General features: G+C 41.9%; 1 protein-coding gene across 3 annotated transcripts in view; it reads right to left on the bottom strand.

Annotated features, from left to right (window-relative positions):
* Positions 1–17,315, bottom strand: part of LOC122946477 (unconventional myosin-If-like) — a 1,093,167-nt gene that overhangs the window by 151,520 nt on the left and 924,332 nt on the right. For all 3 annotated transcript variants that reach the window (XM_044306152.1, XM_044306170.1, XM_044306161.1), the window contains one exon: positions 4,187–4,356. In XM_044306152.1, the coding sequence (XP_044162087.1) occupies positions 4,187–4,356 (170 nt within the window). The remainder of the gene's footprint in view (positions 1–4,186; positions 4,357–17,315) is intronic.

The following is a 17,315-nucleotide window of genomic DNA, read 5'->3' as shown; positions in this document are numbered from 1 at the left end:
ACAGACAGCATCCTCCGATGCAATCGATCACTAGATTGAAATCCGGACTTCAGTTCCAGTCAAAGCTTTTGCCTCCTAGATATTATGCAAGACAACTCGACATAGTGAAGTACCGCAAATGTTCTAGTAATCACGCTCTTTTTTATTATACTTACAATGTTAAAACAGGTAAATTCATATAAAACCAATTAAAATGCATCTAGTTCCTCCACCTGCCCGACCCGGGTTTCGCTCTTTGCCTCGTCAGGGACAACTCGTGATCGATTGCATCAGAGGATGCTGTCTGTGTGCCTATGAATACTGACATTTCCACTGAGGATTTAGGAGCTGAGTGATCTTTTATACAACATTTTGGACTAAGGCCTCATGCACACGGCCGTTGTTTTGGTCCGCATCCGAGCTGCCGTTTTGGTGGCTCGGATGCTGACCCATTCACTTCAATGGGGCTGCAAAAGATGCGGGCAGCATTCCGTGTGCTGTCCGCATCTGTTGCTCTGTTGCTGCGCTCCAGGAGCAATTGTGGTTTGAAACGCTATTTTTTTCTTATTTTTATTTCTCTTCTGTACAATTTTATTTATCTTTTTTTTTTTTTCCTGGGATTGAGCATTTCTATTTTCTGGGATTGAGATCCGTCATAGGGTCTCAATACAGGAGAAAAATGCTTCTGTTTTGTCCCCAGATCCGAATGCTCCAAAATGCATTCCGTTCCGTTCTAATACTGGAGAGCAAACCGCAGCATGCTGCCGTTTTCTTTCCGTCCTGGGATGCAGAGAAATACGGATCTGTCATGACCCACAATGCAAGTAAATGGGGGCGGATCCGTTTTCTCTGACACAATCTGACACAATAGAAAATGGATCCGTCCCCCATTTACTTTCAATGGAATTCATGACGGATCGGTCTTGGCTATGTTAGAGATAATACAACCGGATCCGTTCAGATTGGATGCAGATGGTAGTATTATCAGTAACGGAAGCGTTTTTGCAGAGCTCTGCTGGATCCAGCAAAAACGCTACTGTGAAAGTAGCCTTACTTGGTCATCAAAGCACTGGCAGCCATGACACACTAGTACATTATGAGTTGCCAAGGTATTAATACTGGGGGGCATTTTCGGGGGGTATTATTATTGCTGGAAGCACTATAGGGGACATTAAAGGCAACCTGTCATTAGCGTTATGCTGACCGTACTATTTCAGCGATGTTTCACACATGAGCTAAAAGTAAGTGGTTGCTGAGAACCAGCATCATAATCATTGCAGCCCAGGTCTTAAAAAGAGTCAAATCTACCTGAGAAGAGTCAGAGTTATTCATAATCTCCTGCATTCCAGCCCATCTGCTGATGATTGTCAATTCTCTCCAAAAGAGAAAGGGAGAAAACTAGGTAGAAGACTGTCAGTCATCAGCAGGTGGGCAGGGAGAGAAAGAATTCATGATTAACCATAACTCTTCTCAGGTGGATGTGACCCTTTTCCAGGCCTAATCTTCAATGCTTGTGATGTTGGTTCACTTACTTTTTACTTATAATTGACAGACTGCTGAAATCACCTCACTTGTTTCCACTTTATTCTGTCGTTAGTATGGGCAGCATAAAGGCAATAACAGGTTCCCTTTAATTTTGCTGGAGGCACTATAGGGGCCATTATTAATACAGGGGACACTATAGCGGCATTACTAGTACTAGGGAGATTATTATTATTACTGGCAGCGTTTTTGGAGGCATTATTTTTATTGATGGCACTATTGGGGTATTGTTATTACTGGGGCACAATTGGGGGCATTATTGTTGCTGGAAGCACTACAGGGGGTATTATTATTAGTGAGACATTATAGAAGGTATTATTATTTCTGGTGGCACTATAGGGGGCATTATTACTACTGGGGGCATTATTTTTTCTGCAGTATATTGGGGAGCATAGTTGGCACAGCACAGCTCTTCAAAATCCTCTTCCATTCCTTAACCAATTGCCATCACAGTAACGCCGATAGGCGTCTGGATGGCAGTGCTCTCAGGTCTCAGTGACGCCTATTGGGTTGCGCAGTTCACAAGTTGAACTACAGCCTGCCAGCGCTGATCATTCGCTGGCAGGCTGTAGATTTTTTAAATAACCAATCAAATAGGTATATCAGACGCTATTTTGTAAATAGCGTCTGATATACCTGCTACCTGCTCCTCTGGTGGTCCCTTTTGCTTGGATCGACCACCAGAGGACACAGGCAGCTCTGTAAGTAGCACCAAACACCACACACACATTACACCCCTCCCCCTGTCACTTATTAACCCCTGATCACCCCATATAGACTCCTTGATCACCCCCCTGTCATTGATCACCCCCCTGTAAGGGTCCCTTATCACCGCCAGTTACTTAGCTACTTGGTAGGTAGTTAGCGCCCAGCCCAGCGCACCGCAGTCACTGATAAGTCGCTGATTAGCGTCATCGCTGTCGCTAATCAGCACTAGTACTATATAGTATCTGTAAGTGATCAAGACTGATCGCAATCAGATCTATATCAGTACATTAGGGTCACCTTAGGCTCTACAAAAAACGCAGTGTTCGCCCGATCAGGCCTGATCTTGTGCCCACACTTGCGTTCAGTCCGCCCCACCGCAGTGACAGAAATAATTTTTTCTGACCACTGCAAAAACACCGTAAAATCGCTGCGACGCTATAAAGATCACTTTTGAGGGGCACAAGTTAGTGGAAATTGTTTTTTTCTTACAAAGTCTCATATTCCACTAACTTGTTACAAAAAATAAAATCTTACATGCGTAAAAATGCCCTGTGAAATCCTAAAGGTACTCATTGGAATTTGGGCCCCTTTGTGCACCTAGGCTGCAAAAAAGTGTTACACATGTGGTATCGCCGTATTCAGAAGAAGTAGGGCAATGTGTTTTGGGGTGTATTTTTACATATACCCATACTGGGTGTGAGAAATATCTCTGTAAATGACAACTTTTTTAAAACATTTTTTACACAGTTGTCAATTTACAGAGATATTTCTCTCACCCAGCATGGGTATATGTAAAAATACACCCCAAAACACATTTCCCTACTTATTCTGAGTACGGCGATACCACATGTGTGACACTTTTTTGCAGCCTAGGTGCGTAAAGGGGCCCAAAGTCCAACGAGTACCTTTAGGCTTTACAGGGTTGCTCACAATTTAGCCCTGCCCAAAATGCCAGAACATTAAACACACCCCACAAATGACCCCATTTCGGAAAGTAGACACCCCAAGGTATTCACTGAGGGGCATAGTGAGTCCGTGGGAGATTTTATTTTTTTTCGCCATAAGTTAGTAGAAATCAAAACTTTATTATTATATTTTTTCTTTAGAAAGTGTCATTTTCCACTAACTTGTGAAAAAAATTAAATCATACATGAACTCACCATGCCCCTCCCCGAATACTTTGAAGTGTCTTCTTTCTAAAATGGGGTCATTTGGGGGGTATTTAAACTATCCTGGCATTCTAGCACCTCAAGAAACATGACAGGTGCTCAGAAAGTCAGAGCTGCTTCAAAATGCGGAAATTCACATTTTTGTACCATAGTTTGTAAATGCTATAACTTTTGCGCAAACCAATAAATATACACTTATTGGATTTTTTTTAATCAAAGACATGTAGCACAATAGATTCTGACACAAACTTGTATAGAAATGTAATTATATTTGAACAATTTTACCAGAAAAAGTTAAAAATACACTTTTTTTGAGAAAATTGCAGTTTTTTGGATTAATATCAGAAAAATGAAAAATCTCCGCAGCAATCAAATACCACCAAAAGAAAGCTGTATTTGTGAGAAGAAAAGGAGGTAAAATTCATTTGGGTGCCAAGTTGCGTGACCGAGCAATAAACCGTTAAAGTTGTAAAGTGCCGATTTGTAAAAAAGGGCTTGGTCACTAGGGGGGTATAAACCTGTGGTCCTTAAGTGGTTAATTAGAGACAATTGGAGGAGGAGGACAGAATGTGACAGCTTGCACTGGCCACCACAGAGGGGCAACTTCTGGCGTGGTATTTTGTGCTGAGGCAGTAATTTGTGCTGCATTGTGGTATTTGGTTCTGCTATGGCAATAATTTGTGCAGCATTACCTTATTGCTGGCCCCGCCTACTTGTGTTGGTCTCACCTACAATATGGGGCCACTTTAGTTTTTTTCCAAGTCTGTCCCTGGCAATGGTGTCCATACCTTAAACCGTCTGTCATATTTGTTGATAGAATCAGCAAAGTCTATCCTTTCCCGCTTATTCATAAATTGTCGGAGCTCAGGTTTATCTTCCATGCCCAGATAGTCACCAACAAAGTTGCGATTAATGCTATTTCTGCGACGTTCTTTAAGTCCATATAAAATGTTGGAGGCTAAAGTAACAAAAAACAAACAAACAAATAGGACATTTGTGTTATCAATGTTTTGAATTTGTCATAAATTTGCTGAGAACTGAACAGAATTTAGACAGTTAAAAACTCCACTCACATCTCCACTGGTTCCATTAATCCCTTCACTACTGTGCCACTTTGCACCTTAAATCCCAGGCCGATTTTTGCAAATCTGACATGTGTCACTTTATGTGGTAATAACTTTAAAACGCTTTTACTTATTCAGGGCATTCTGAGATTATTTTCTCGTCACATATTGTACTTCATGACAATGATAAAATTAAGTAAAAGTATTTCATTTTTATTTATAAAAAAATACCAAATTTTCCAAAAATTTAGAAAAATTTGAAAATTTCCAAATGTTAATTTCTCTACTTTTATAATATATAGTAATAACTCCGAAAATAGTTATAACTTTACACTCATAATATGTCTACTTCATGTTTGGATAATTTTTTGAATGCCATTTTATTTTTGGGGGAAGTTAGAAGGCTTCGAACATTAGAAGCAAATCTTGAAATTTTTCAGAAAATTTCCAAAACCCACTTTTTAAGGATTAGTTCAGGTCTGAAGTCACTTTGTGAGGCTTACATAATATAAACCACCCAAAAGTGACCCCATTTTAGAAACTACACCTGTTAACCCTTTAGGTGTTCCACCAAAATTAATGGAAAATAGAGATAACATTTCAGAAATTCACTTTTTTGGCAGATTTTCCATTTTTATAAATTTTTTCCAGTAACAAAGCAAGGCTTAACAGCCAAAAAAACTCTATATTTATTGCCCTGATTCTGTAGTTTACATAAACACCCCATTTGTGGTTATAAACTGCTGTATAGGCACATGGCAGGCGTAGAAAGAAAAGAACACCATATGGTTTTTGGAAGGCAGATTTTGCTGTATTGTTTTTTTGACACCATGTCCCATTTAAAGCCCCCCTGATACTCCCTACAGTAGAAACTCCAAAAAAAGACCCCATTTTGGAAACTACGGGATAAGGTGGCAGTTTTGTTGGTACTATTTTAGGGCACGATTTTTGATTGCTTTCTATTACCCTTTTGGGAGGCACGTTAACAAAAAATAGCTGTTTTGACACCGTTTTTATTTTTTGTTATTTACAATGTTCATCTGACAGGCTAGATAATGTGATATTTTTATAGAGCAGGTTGTTATGGATTTGAAAATACCAAATATAACAACTTTTTGGGGTTATATGTTTCAGTTTTAACATAATTAATCATTTTGTCTCCATATTCTGAAAGCCATCGCTTTTTTGACACCGTTTCTATTACATTTTTTGACTGTGTTCTCCTGAGGGGTTAGGTCATGTGGTATTTTTATAGAGCAGGTTGTTACGGATGTGGCAATACCTTATATGTCTACTTATTTATATTTTTTTTACATTTAGCACAATGATATAATTTTTGAAACAAATAAAAATCATGTTTTAGTGTCTCCATATTCTGAGGACAAAATGGGAATAAGCAGGGTAGGGGTCCTCTACTAAAGTATTTGTCTAGGGGCTCATTTTTTGCGGGATGAGGTGACGGTTAGATTGGTACTATTTTGGGGAGCATATGCCTTTTTGATCGCTTGGTGTTGCACTTTTAGTGATGCAGCTATACCTTATATGTCTACTTATTTTGGGAAAAGAACGCTTTTTTTTTTTTACTTGAAACTGTTTTTTTCACTTTATTTTTTGTCCCACTCTGGGACATCAACTTTTGGGGCTCTGATCCCCTTTACAATGCATCACAATACTTATATTTCTGTATTGTGATGCATTGGCTGTAAGTGTATTACACACTGTAAAAACACTCAGGCCTATTTCACACGAGTGTGATGGATTTTCTCCGGATGCGTTCAGGATGCGTTCAGTGAAACTCACACCATTTTGCAAGCAAGTTCAGTCAGTTTTGTCTGTGATTGCGTTCAGCTGATGCAAAGAACTTACGATCAAAGCGGCCGACAAGGGAGGAGCAATAATAGCGATGAATACGACTAAATATGTCGCCGAGATAGAAAAACAGCTACAAGATGCACAAGTCTATAAACAGGTTGATGGGGATCCAAAATTTGATGTGATGAAAATAATAATAATAATATCATTGATGCAAAGCTCCACACTTACCTCATACAAAGACATCCGGTTACACCCATTGTTTATATTCTTCCAAAGATCCACAAAGACCTGTATAACCCACCCGGGCGTCCCATTGTGGCAGGAATAGACTCTGTTTTTGCCCCTGCGGCAGTTTTTATCGACAAGTTGTTGAGGACTTCTGCCAGAGAGGCTAAATCGTATGTAAGGGACACAACTGATTGTCTTAAAAAACTCCAACAGATTAGTTTTAATGCAAATGACGGAGATGGGTTTACAAATAGATCTTTTTGTAAAACCAACAGACCAAAACAATATGTTGCGTTTTGTCAGTGCCCATCCTAAAAATATGCTGACTTCCCTTCCATATAGCCAGTTGCCTAGGGCAAGACGTATCATTTCAGACGAAGTTGTCGTGGACAATAAACTACAGATGATGGGCTCCAAATTTGTAGCTAGGCAATATCCAAGGAAGTTGGTCAAGAGACATCTTGATAAAGTCAGACAACAGACATGAGCACAGTTGCTGCCCATGGCCAGCACAAAGTCTGACAGTAGGAGGTTACCTTTTGTCTCTACCCACTCAGTCATGAGTAAACAGATAGCAGACACACTTAGACGCAATTGGCAGATCTTAACATGGTCTTTTCCAGATATTGTGGAATTCCAGACACCACCGCTTATATCCTACAGGAGATCCAAAAACTTGGGGGATAAATTATTACACTCCTCCTTACAGAGGCCTGATAAGTCACGCATTGCTAGGAAGGGCTGTTATCCCTGCCTCAATTGTTGCTATTGTAACAACTTGCTGAAGGGCGAAACCTTTTTTCATCCCCATACAGGAAAGAAGTATGAGATTAGGGGCTTCTACACATGTTCCTCCTCCGACGTACTTTTATAGGTGCAGACATAACGTTGTGCAGTTGAGATTTAGGGTCATCGAGGGTATTCCCCCACTACAGAAAGGGGGGGACCAGGAACGACTACTGAAATGATTAGAACTCAGATGGATCTTCGAACTGGACACTATTGAACCAAAGGGTCTCAATCGGGAGTTCAAGGTGGGCTCCCTTTCCTAAGTCGCCGCGCGGGAAGGGGTATTGAGGTGTTTTTATATAGACTAAGCTGTAGTACCCGATGTAATATTGTGACAGATACTTATTTTCTTCTTTTTTATCACTTATAGATTTGGCTACCATGTCACTTTCAAGTGGAGAATCAAATACAGCCCTCAACATCAGCGACTTGGGAGCCGGCCAGTGGGATCATTTTTCCATACTAATTGTATGTTGGGTTGGATTCCCTGTGCTGGATATATGGTCTGGACTTGGGTTATATTAAGAGTGGGCATTTGTGGACAATTTTTAACCCTTTCTCCCTGAGGAGCTTCACAGCCCATACGGATCTAGATTGAGGGTTAACACGGGTGTTTTACATACAGTGTTTGACAGAATTTTTTATCCTGTGATTTATAGGACAAAATGGGGATAAGCAGGGTAGGGGTCCTCTACTAAAGTAGTTGGGCTCAGACCAGGCAAGAGTCGGCATCTGTCGCCTCCTCCTGACCAGGCTTGGCGATGGCTGTGGCCCTAGTATTCCCAGTCTCAATACATTTATAGGGTCGTTCCCCCGGCACATCCCGTTGGTGGAAACCATTGGGGATTGTGCAGCGAGATGCCCATCACCCTTGGATATATGACTTAGTCTACACCAAGTTATATTATTCAGTTTATATTAGTTTATAACTGTTTAAATCCTTCTTAAATGTCTCCATCCGTGTACTTGGTGAGGCTCCTGAAGTGTAAAAAAGGGACTTTGTAATCATCAGTGGCATGTTACACCTTTCAGCCAGGTCATAAACCAGCCAAGGACACAACCATTGTCTTAAGTAGCATTATATTCTACATGGATCTCTGCAATGGACTGGTTCCTGCGTCGCTGGTCATGGGTTAATACTTGCAATGTGGCTATGTACACATATTCTATACCTGCATTGTGCGTGTGGGGAGCGGCCTCTGTATATCAGGTTTAGTTTCCAGACTGGAGTTCATCATTAGTTCTACAGGTCCATGCATAGCACAATCTTGTGGATGCAGGACCTGTTGTTGCTAGGATACTGTTTGGACGCCCAATCTAGTTCCTGGTATTCCCGATCATGTGACCGCAAGTCCGGACACGTGAATTACGGGATTCGCTCGGTGAACTCGCGCATGCGCATGGGCATGCGGCAGACACCGCACAACACGCGATCAATGCCGGATAGGATCTCTACGTAGACACATGGTATGCTTTGTTTTAATGGCTATACACAGATGTTTTATTGATGTATTAATTATATATAGCTCACGATTGGATGTATCTGCAGGGGGAGGGCTTGACCTAACTGGCGTACAACCCCCTAATGAACTAGTATTGATGTACACTCCTATATATGATTTGGGATTCACTTGTAAACTTTGTATAGCTTGAGAAAGACTTGTATGTCGAAACGTTGCTGTTATTTTCGGTGTGAATAAACAATAAATTTTCTGATTTAAGTTTGAGAGTGCCGTGACCTGTGTGTCTGCGTTCAGTTGTTCAGTTTTTTCCGCGCAGGTACAATGTGTTTTGATGCGTTTTTCACACGCATCAAAAAAAAGTGAAGGTTTACAAACAACATCTCTTAGCAACCATCAGTGAAAAACGCATCGCAACCACACCGGATGCAATTCGTTTTTTACACAGCCTCATTCACTTCCATGGCGCCAGGGCTGCGTGAAAAACGCAGAATATAGAACTTGCTGCAATTTTCACGCAACGCAGAACTGATGTGTGAAAAACAGCACTCATGTACACAGACCCATTGAAATTAATGGGTCAGGATTCAGTGCGGGTGCTATGTGTTCACGTCACGCATTGCACCCGCACAAAAAACTCGCTCGTGTGAAAGGGGCCTTACAGCTTCCTGTCTGTGAGATCCAGGGGGCTGGATGTCACAGGCTAAGAGGGATGGCAGCCACGATGTCTAAGGAAGACATCTGGCTGCCTTCCCTGCCATTGGGTCCCTGTCACAGTAGCGTAGGGACCTGATGGCAACTCCGATCCCCACGTGGACATTGCACGGGCCACGGTCAGCGCTGATCACGGCACATCAAGGGTTCACACCGATACCGGCACATACAACAGGGGTCCGGCTATCAGTGACTGCCAGACCCCTGCCGCTGATCGGACGGGCGATGGTATCCTAAGGATTAAAGTGTAACTGCCATTCTATTTTTGTAATGTGCAGGGGCAGTGATAGTGACTATTTTTGTATTATACTTTAATTACTGAAATCATATATTTCTATTCGAAAAATAGCAATAAAATGGCCCATGGCACAGTCAGTGTTATTAAGTCTCCACTGTTATGTAAACAGAAGACAGAGGAGCATTGCTAAGGCTCAAAATGGGCAACTTTAGAGCAATTTTTCTAGTAAAAATGTATGATTTCAGTAATTAAAGTATTTTACAAAAATAGTCAGCATCACTGCCCCTACACATTACACAAATAGAAACAGAATTGCAGTTACACTTTAAAGCTCTTCCTTTATACAGGTTAATTTAGTTTAATATTCTGTTGAGTGATGGTCTGAGTGTATGGTATGTATGGTATAAACTAAGCCAAGGTAATTCTCATAAACCATGGAAATGTATTGCTATCATTCATAAATGCACAAAAACCATGTACAGAGACATGTGTTGTCACATTTCAGGCTAAAGGTATGTGCACATAGGGGGGATTTTTTACAAGGGGGATTTTTAAGGCCGGGTTACATACGTGGTTATAACGTAAAAATAGCAGAATCTATAAGAAAGAAATCAAAACGGAAGCTTTTAAGAGGCATTCCGTTTTCATTCATCATAATAGAAGTCTATGGGCAAGCATAATGGATCCGTCTTCATTTTTTTGTATGTCACATCCCTCCTACTGGAATAAGATTGCGCCTTTTTTTTACTTTTTAAAAAGCCACAGGTGACAAATATGAAGAGAAAGTAATTAACATAGCTAACCACATCCAGTTTTTCCATTCACTTTTCAAAACTGGAGTAAGAGGTGTAAAAATAGAAAATGTAGCAAAATGTTTGTGGAAATAAGCCCAATTTATAGCCAGATTTTTATTATTTCCCATAGTTGCTTTCATAATAGATCATGAATCAAGAGGAAAAAAAAATGCAGGCTGGTTTGAGATCTGTATTTATACAAGCAGACAAATAACGCAAGTTTGTGAGCGTTTGCCTGTTTGATTTCTAGTGTGTATTTGTATTAAGTGTGCGACTTTAGATTATGTGACTTCAGATTCAGGGACTTTAGGAGGGGGCTACAGCAAGCAGGGGCATCGTTAGGTCAAAACATTCAGGCCTTGAGCCCCGGATGTTTTGACCAGTGCCCCGAATGTTATGCTGGCAGGGCCGGACGCTCTGACTCTCCTGCACTGCGTAGCGCTACTCTACACTGTCCCCGCCATCCTAATCCGTATCCTGCAGTAACTGAACTTTAAATCAGCATTCAGCATGGGACATTGTGGAGATGCTTGGTGACCCAGGTGGTGCTGTTGCTGGCAGATCCTCTGTTTGTGGTGTGGCAGGCGCCACTGTCACTCTAGAGGTGAATGAATCGGCCACAGACCTTTCTTGGTTTTTGAGGTGTCTACTCCACTGCAGCTCGTGCCTGGTGCCGCTCTGCTTTTGCACCCTGCTCCCTCTTCTGCTGTGCTGGTGGCTCTGTGCGACCACCGCCTCTTCCTCCGAACTACATCGGTCACTCGCATGACCTTGATTCCATGTGGGGTCGAGGACCTCATCGTCCTTCACATCATCTTCCACCCAGTCTTCACCCCTGCCTTCCTAGGTCTGCACACTTTCGAAAGCCACAGCAGTTGGCACCTGTGTTTCGTCATCATCCGAGACATGCTGCAGTGATCCTCCCATGTACTCATCTTGAAACATAAGTGGGTGGGCATCGGTGCACTCAATTTCTTCCACTTCTGGGGCAGGGCTAGGTGGATGGCACTGGGAAATCCTGCTAACAGAGTCATCAAAAGGCAAAATAGACTGCTGCTTGACTTGGGGCTCAGACTGCTTGGCTGATTTGCAAGGGGGTGAGGTGAAAGACTGATGGACATCGGCTGCAGGTCCCAACTCTGATCTTTCAGCAGAAGACTGGGTGGGAGAAAATGTGAAGGAACTGGAGGCACTGTCAGCTACCCAATCTAGTATCGCCTGTTCTGGCCTCACCATTCGTAGAGCCGCATTAGGCCCGACCAAATACTGCTGAGGGTTCTGTCCCCTACTCGCACCTGAGGAAGGTGTTTCACATGTGCGTGTAGATGGCACAGATCGACCACATCCTCTCCCTGCAACAGGAGCTCCACCAGCAGCATCACGACCTGGGCCACGTCCTTTATTTGACGCTCTCCTTATATTTCTCAAATTTAGGATCTTGCCCAAAATGTGTGTTTTTTTTTAATAACAGAAAAGAACAGCAGTATCTAACGTGTGTATCTAACACTGGCTGATGCAGCAAAGGCTGCAAATTTAGTTTTTTGCCCAAAATTGGTGTTTTTTAATAACAGAATAGAACAGCAGTATCTAACTCGTGCATCTCACACTGACATATGCAGCAAAGGCTGCAAAATTAAGTATTTTGTCCAAAATGGGTGTTTTTTTTAAACCCAGAATATTATTGCAGTATTTCTAGCTTGTATGTCACACTAACAAATGCAGCATATGTAGGGTATGGTAGCATATGCAGATGTAGGGTATTATTGAAGTATTGCAAGCTTGTATTTCACACTGACAAATGCTGCAAAGGCACCAGATGTAGGATATTGCCAAAAATGGGTGTTTTTTTAAACAGAGATTATTATTGCAGTATTTCAAACTTGTTTTTCACACTAAAAAATGTAGCATAGGCCCCAGATGTAGGGTATTGCCAAAAATGGGTGTTTTTTTAAACCCAGAAAATTATTGCAGCATTTAAAGCTTGTATTTCACACTGACAAATGCTGCAAAGGCACCAGATGTAGGATATTGCCAAAAATGGGTGTTTTTTTAAACAGAGATTATTATTGCAGTATTTCAAACTTGTTTTTCACACTAAAAAATGTAGCATAGGCCCCAGATGTAGGGTATTGCCAAAAATGGGTGTTTTTTTAAACCCAGAAAATTATTGCAGCATTTAAAGCTTGGATTTCACACTGACAAATGCTGCAAAGGCCCCAGATGTAGGGTCTTGCAAAAAATGGGTGATTTTTTAAACCCAGAAAATTATTGCAGTATTTCAAGCTTGGATTTAAATGTCACAAATGCACATATGCTTTGCTGGTGCACTGAGCTTGCATAAAATGGCCGTCGCCGCCCACCTAACTAACGGACGGATAAAAGTTATTTTTCTGTGTCGCTGGGCTCAGGGCAGGGTAAAAAGATTGTGCACTGCACCCACAAAACTAAATCTATGTAGATCGCTGAGTTAACAAGCACTTCAGATTAAAGATTATTTCCTATTCTCTCCCTCACCGCAGCAGCATCCTATACCTACACTAATCAGAGCAGAGTGACATGCAGCGCTACGTGACTCCAGCTTATATAGATGCTGGGTCACATGCTGCACTGGCCAGTCACAGCCATGCCATTAGTAGGCATGACTGTGATGGCTTCTAAGGGCACAAGAGTAAAACGCTTTACAGCCTTTAAAAAAACGCCAATAAATTGCCGAACACCAAACTGGAACCCAGGTCCGGGGTCCAAAAATCCCAAAGTTCGGTACGAACCCGAACTTTACAGTTTGGGTTCGCTCAACCCTGTAAACCACTTAATATACCAGAGTCCACAGAAAATCTATGTCACGGATTAGAGTGGGGGTAACTCTAATCTGTGTGATGTTAACGTAAGTGGAAGCTGCTTGACCAGGACAACAGAGTTACGGAGCTGGTCACCTCCTAGCGCATTCCTAATCTGACCCTGACTCCTAGCTGTATGAGCCAACCTTGATGGTAGGAGGTCTCATACTCAGGAACCTCGGATTCCTACTAACCCTCCGCAGATCCCTGAGCTAGGAGCTGGGTAGACAACCTGTTCCTCCTGGACACGGAGAAACAGAAGTCTGAACTGGCCAAGCTGCAAGGGGATAGAAACATAAACAGCCTATGGATATGGCAGGAGGGTTAAAAGCACTTCCACACCTACCTGCCACAGACACACTGACTGGATCCCGTGCTCACAAGCTGGTGTCCACACCCAAACATAAAAGGACACAGCACACACACATAAACAAACAGGAACCCATATCCATAGCCGCAGTAATAATAGACACCAACAAACTAATAAAATAACATCATAAATAGACTTATGACCACAAGGGTGGCCCACACTGGCAGATGGTAAAGGAACCAGGAGGATGACTCCTGCTTAACAAGAAGGCTGGTGTACCCCCTCAGACTTCTGATCTCAGCAGAAGCTTTATAGCCCAAAGTGGCCACACCCACACACAGACACACCCAGTGTTCACACACTAAGAAGGGAGTTAACCCTTCCTACACCAGGCAAGGGAATAAAGCATCTTAAAGGGGAAAGTGCACACATAACTTAAACCCTGTGCACACCAGACATAGAAAGTGCATACATACACCCACACATAGCCAAAGGCAACCGCACGCATCAACAGTGAGACGTCTAGCAACCCGCTCAGGCTGCTACACTGCCCATAAACACCTGTTATCCGCAGAAACCGCACTAGAGGCAAACTACTAACAGCCCCCGGCTGCGGTTGACAAAACACCCAGACCGCGGGCAACTGCATGCGGCTCCTAAGGAGTCATGACCATGAACATGGGCGTGAAAATCTACTACTAAATGAGATAGACAAGGTGGCAGATCATAATGAGGTGGTTATTATTGGGGACTTCAACTGCCCAGATATAGTCTGGGAAACTGAAACTTGTATATCTCATAAAGGAAACAGGTTCTTGGCAATAGCCAAAGACAATTACCTTTCCCAACTGGTTCAGGACCTGACTAGAGGGAAGGCCATACTTGACTTAGTATTAATCAATAGACCTGACAGAACAACAGATGTGCAGGTTGGGGGACATATGGGAAATAGTGACCAAAAGTAATAACCTTCCAATTATCATTCAAAAGAGTTTTTCTTAAGGGAGGAACAAAAATACCATAGGCCTAACTAACGGGCACAAAGTCCTCAAAAATAAAAAATACAGCCACAAAATGGGATATTTTTTAAAGCATCCTAAAATCAAATTGTGAGAGGTACATACCTTATGGGAATAAAAGGTTAAGTAACAAGAAGTAACGGAACTGTAAAGAAAGCAATAAATTACAAAGAAAGCATTTAAATCACTAAAACGGGAGGGTAGTGAGGAAGCACAAAAAAAAAAAACTATAGGAAAAAAATAGAATATGTAAAAAATAGAATATGTAAAAAACAAATAAAAGCAGCCAAACTAGAGACCGAGAGATTATTGCCAAAGAAATCAAAACTAACCCTAAAATGTTCTTCAATTATATAAATGGTAAAAAGTATAAATCTGAAGGTGTCGGCCCTTTACAGAGTAATGAGGGGGGAGTTGCAGAGAGCGATGAGGAGAAAGCAAAGCTAAAAAAAAACTGTATTAACTGAAGAAAATAAACTGTCAGATGAAATGCAGAATGTAAAAGCAAATTCTGCATTAAAAGTGCCCTGTCTGACCCAGGAAGAAGTACAGAGGCGTCTTAAAAAGATTAAAATAGACAAATCGCCAGGACCGGATGGCATACACTCCCGTATCCTAAGAGAATTAAGTAATGTCATAGCCAGATCCTTATTTCTGATATTTAAGGACTCTATACTGACATGGATTGTTCCACAGGATTGGCTCATAGCAAATGTGGTGCCAATATTCAAATAGGGTCCAAAAACAGAGCCCGGAAACTATAGGCCGGTAAGTTTAACATTTGTCTTGGGTAAACGGTTTGAAGGTTTCCTAAGAGATTCTATCTTGGGGTAACTCAATGAAAATAAGCAAATAACGCCATATCAGCATGGCTTTATAAGGGATCGACCATGTCAAACTAATTTAATCAGTTGCTATGAGGAGGTAAGTTCTAGACTTGACAGTGGAAAATCAATGGTTGTCGTATGGACTTCTCCAAAGCATTTGACACTGTACCGCATTAAAGGTTAGTATATAAAATGAGAATGCTTGGACTGGGAAAAAATTTCTGTATGTGGGTAAGTAACTGGCTCAGTGATAGGAAACAGAGGGTGGTTATTAATGGTGCACACACAGATTGGGTCACTGTCACTAGTGGAGTACCTCAGGGGTCAGTATTAGGTCCTAGGCTTTTCAGTATATTTGTTAATGATCTTGTAGAACGCTTGCAAAGTAACATACCAATTTTTGCAGATGACACTAAACTGTGTAAAGTAATTAACACTGAAAAGGACAATATACTGCTACGGGTGGATCTGGACAGATTAGAGGCTTGGGCAGATAAGTGCCAGATGAGGTTTAACACTGACAATTGTAAAGTTATGCACATGGGAAGGAATAATGCAAGTCACCCGTACATACTAAATAGTAAACCACTGGGTAAGGCCTCATGCACACGACCGCTTTTCAGGTCCGCATCCAAGCCACAGTTTTTGCGGCGCGGGTGCAGACTCATTCACTTCAATGGGGCCGCAAAAGATGCGGACAGCACTCAGTGGGCTGTCCGCATCCGTTGCTCAGTTCTGAGGCCCCGCTAAAAAAATATAGCATGTCCTATTCTTATCCATTTTGAGGACAAGAATAGGCATGTCTACAATGGTCCACCCGTACCGCAAAAAAAAAGACACGGACGTGTGCATGAGGCCTAACACTGACATGGAAAAGGACCTAGGAATTTTAGTGAACAGCAAACTAAGCTGTAGAAACCAGTGTCAGGCAGCTGCTGCCAAGGCCAATAAGATAATGGGTTGCATCAAAAGAAGGGGCATAGATTCCCGTGATGAGAACATAGTCCTACTGCTTTAAAAATCACTGGCCAGACCACACATGGAGTACTGTGTACAGTTCTGGTCTCCTGTGAACAAGGCAGAAATATAGCTCGAGAGGGTTCAGAGGAGGGCAACTAAAGTAATAACTGGAATGAGGGAACTACAGTACCCTAAAAGATTATCAAAATTAGGGTTATTCACTTTAGAAAAAAGACGACTGAGGGGAGATTTAATTACTATGTATAAATATATCAGGGGTCAGTACAGAGATCTCTCCCATCATCTATTTATCCCCAGGACTGTGACTGCGACAAGGGGATATCCTCTGCGCCTGGAGGAAAGAAAGTTTGTACACAAACATACAGTAGAAGAGGATTCTTTATGGTAAGAACAGTGAGACTATGGAACTCTCTGCCTGAGGGGGTGGTGATGGTGAGTTCACTAAAAGAGTTCAAGAGGGGCCTGGATGTATTTCTGGAGTGTATAATATTACAAGTTATAGCTACTAGAGATGGGTCATTGATCCAGGGAGTTATTCTGATTGCCTGATTGGAGTCGGGAAGGAATTTTTTATTCCCCTAAAGTGGGGAAAATTGGCTTCTACCTCACAGTGTCTTTTTTGCCTTCCTCTGTATCAACTTGCAGGATGACAGGCCGAACTGGATGGATAAATATCTTTTTTCGGCCTTATATACTATGTTACTATGTGAGACAAATAGTAATAGGTTACAAAGGTTTTGCAGGAAACAAATGATAATTGGGGCGTTTGGGTCTGTAGCACCGGGCCCGCCATCGCTGGGGGGCCCAATGCCGACCCAAACGCCCACAAACTACGGCAGGA

The sequence above is a fragment of the Bufo gargarizans genome, chromosome 1 (genome assembly GCF_014858855.1).
Source record: "Bufo gargarizans isolate SCDJY-AF-19 chromosome 1, ASM1485885v1, whole genome shotgun sequence".
NCBI classification, from domain to species: Eukaryota; Metazoa; Chordata; class Amphibia; order Anura; family Bufonidae; genus Bufo; species Bufo gargarizans.
This window is presented reverse-complemented; position numbering and strand designations above follow the sequence as displayed.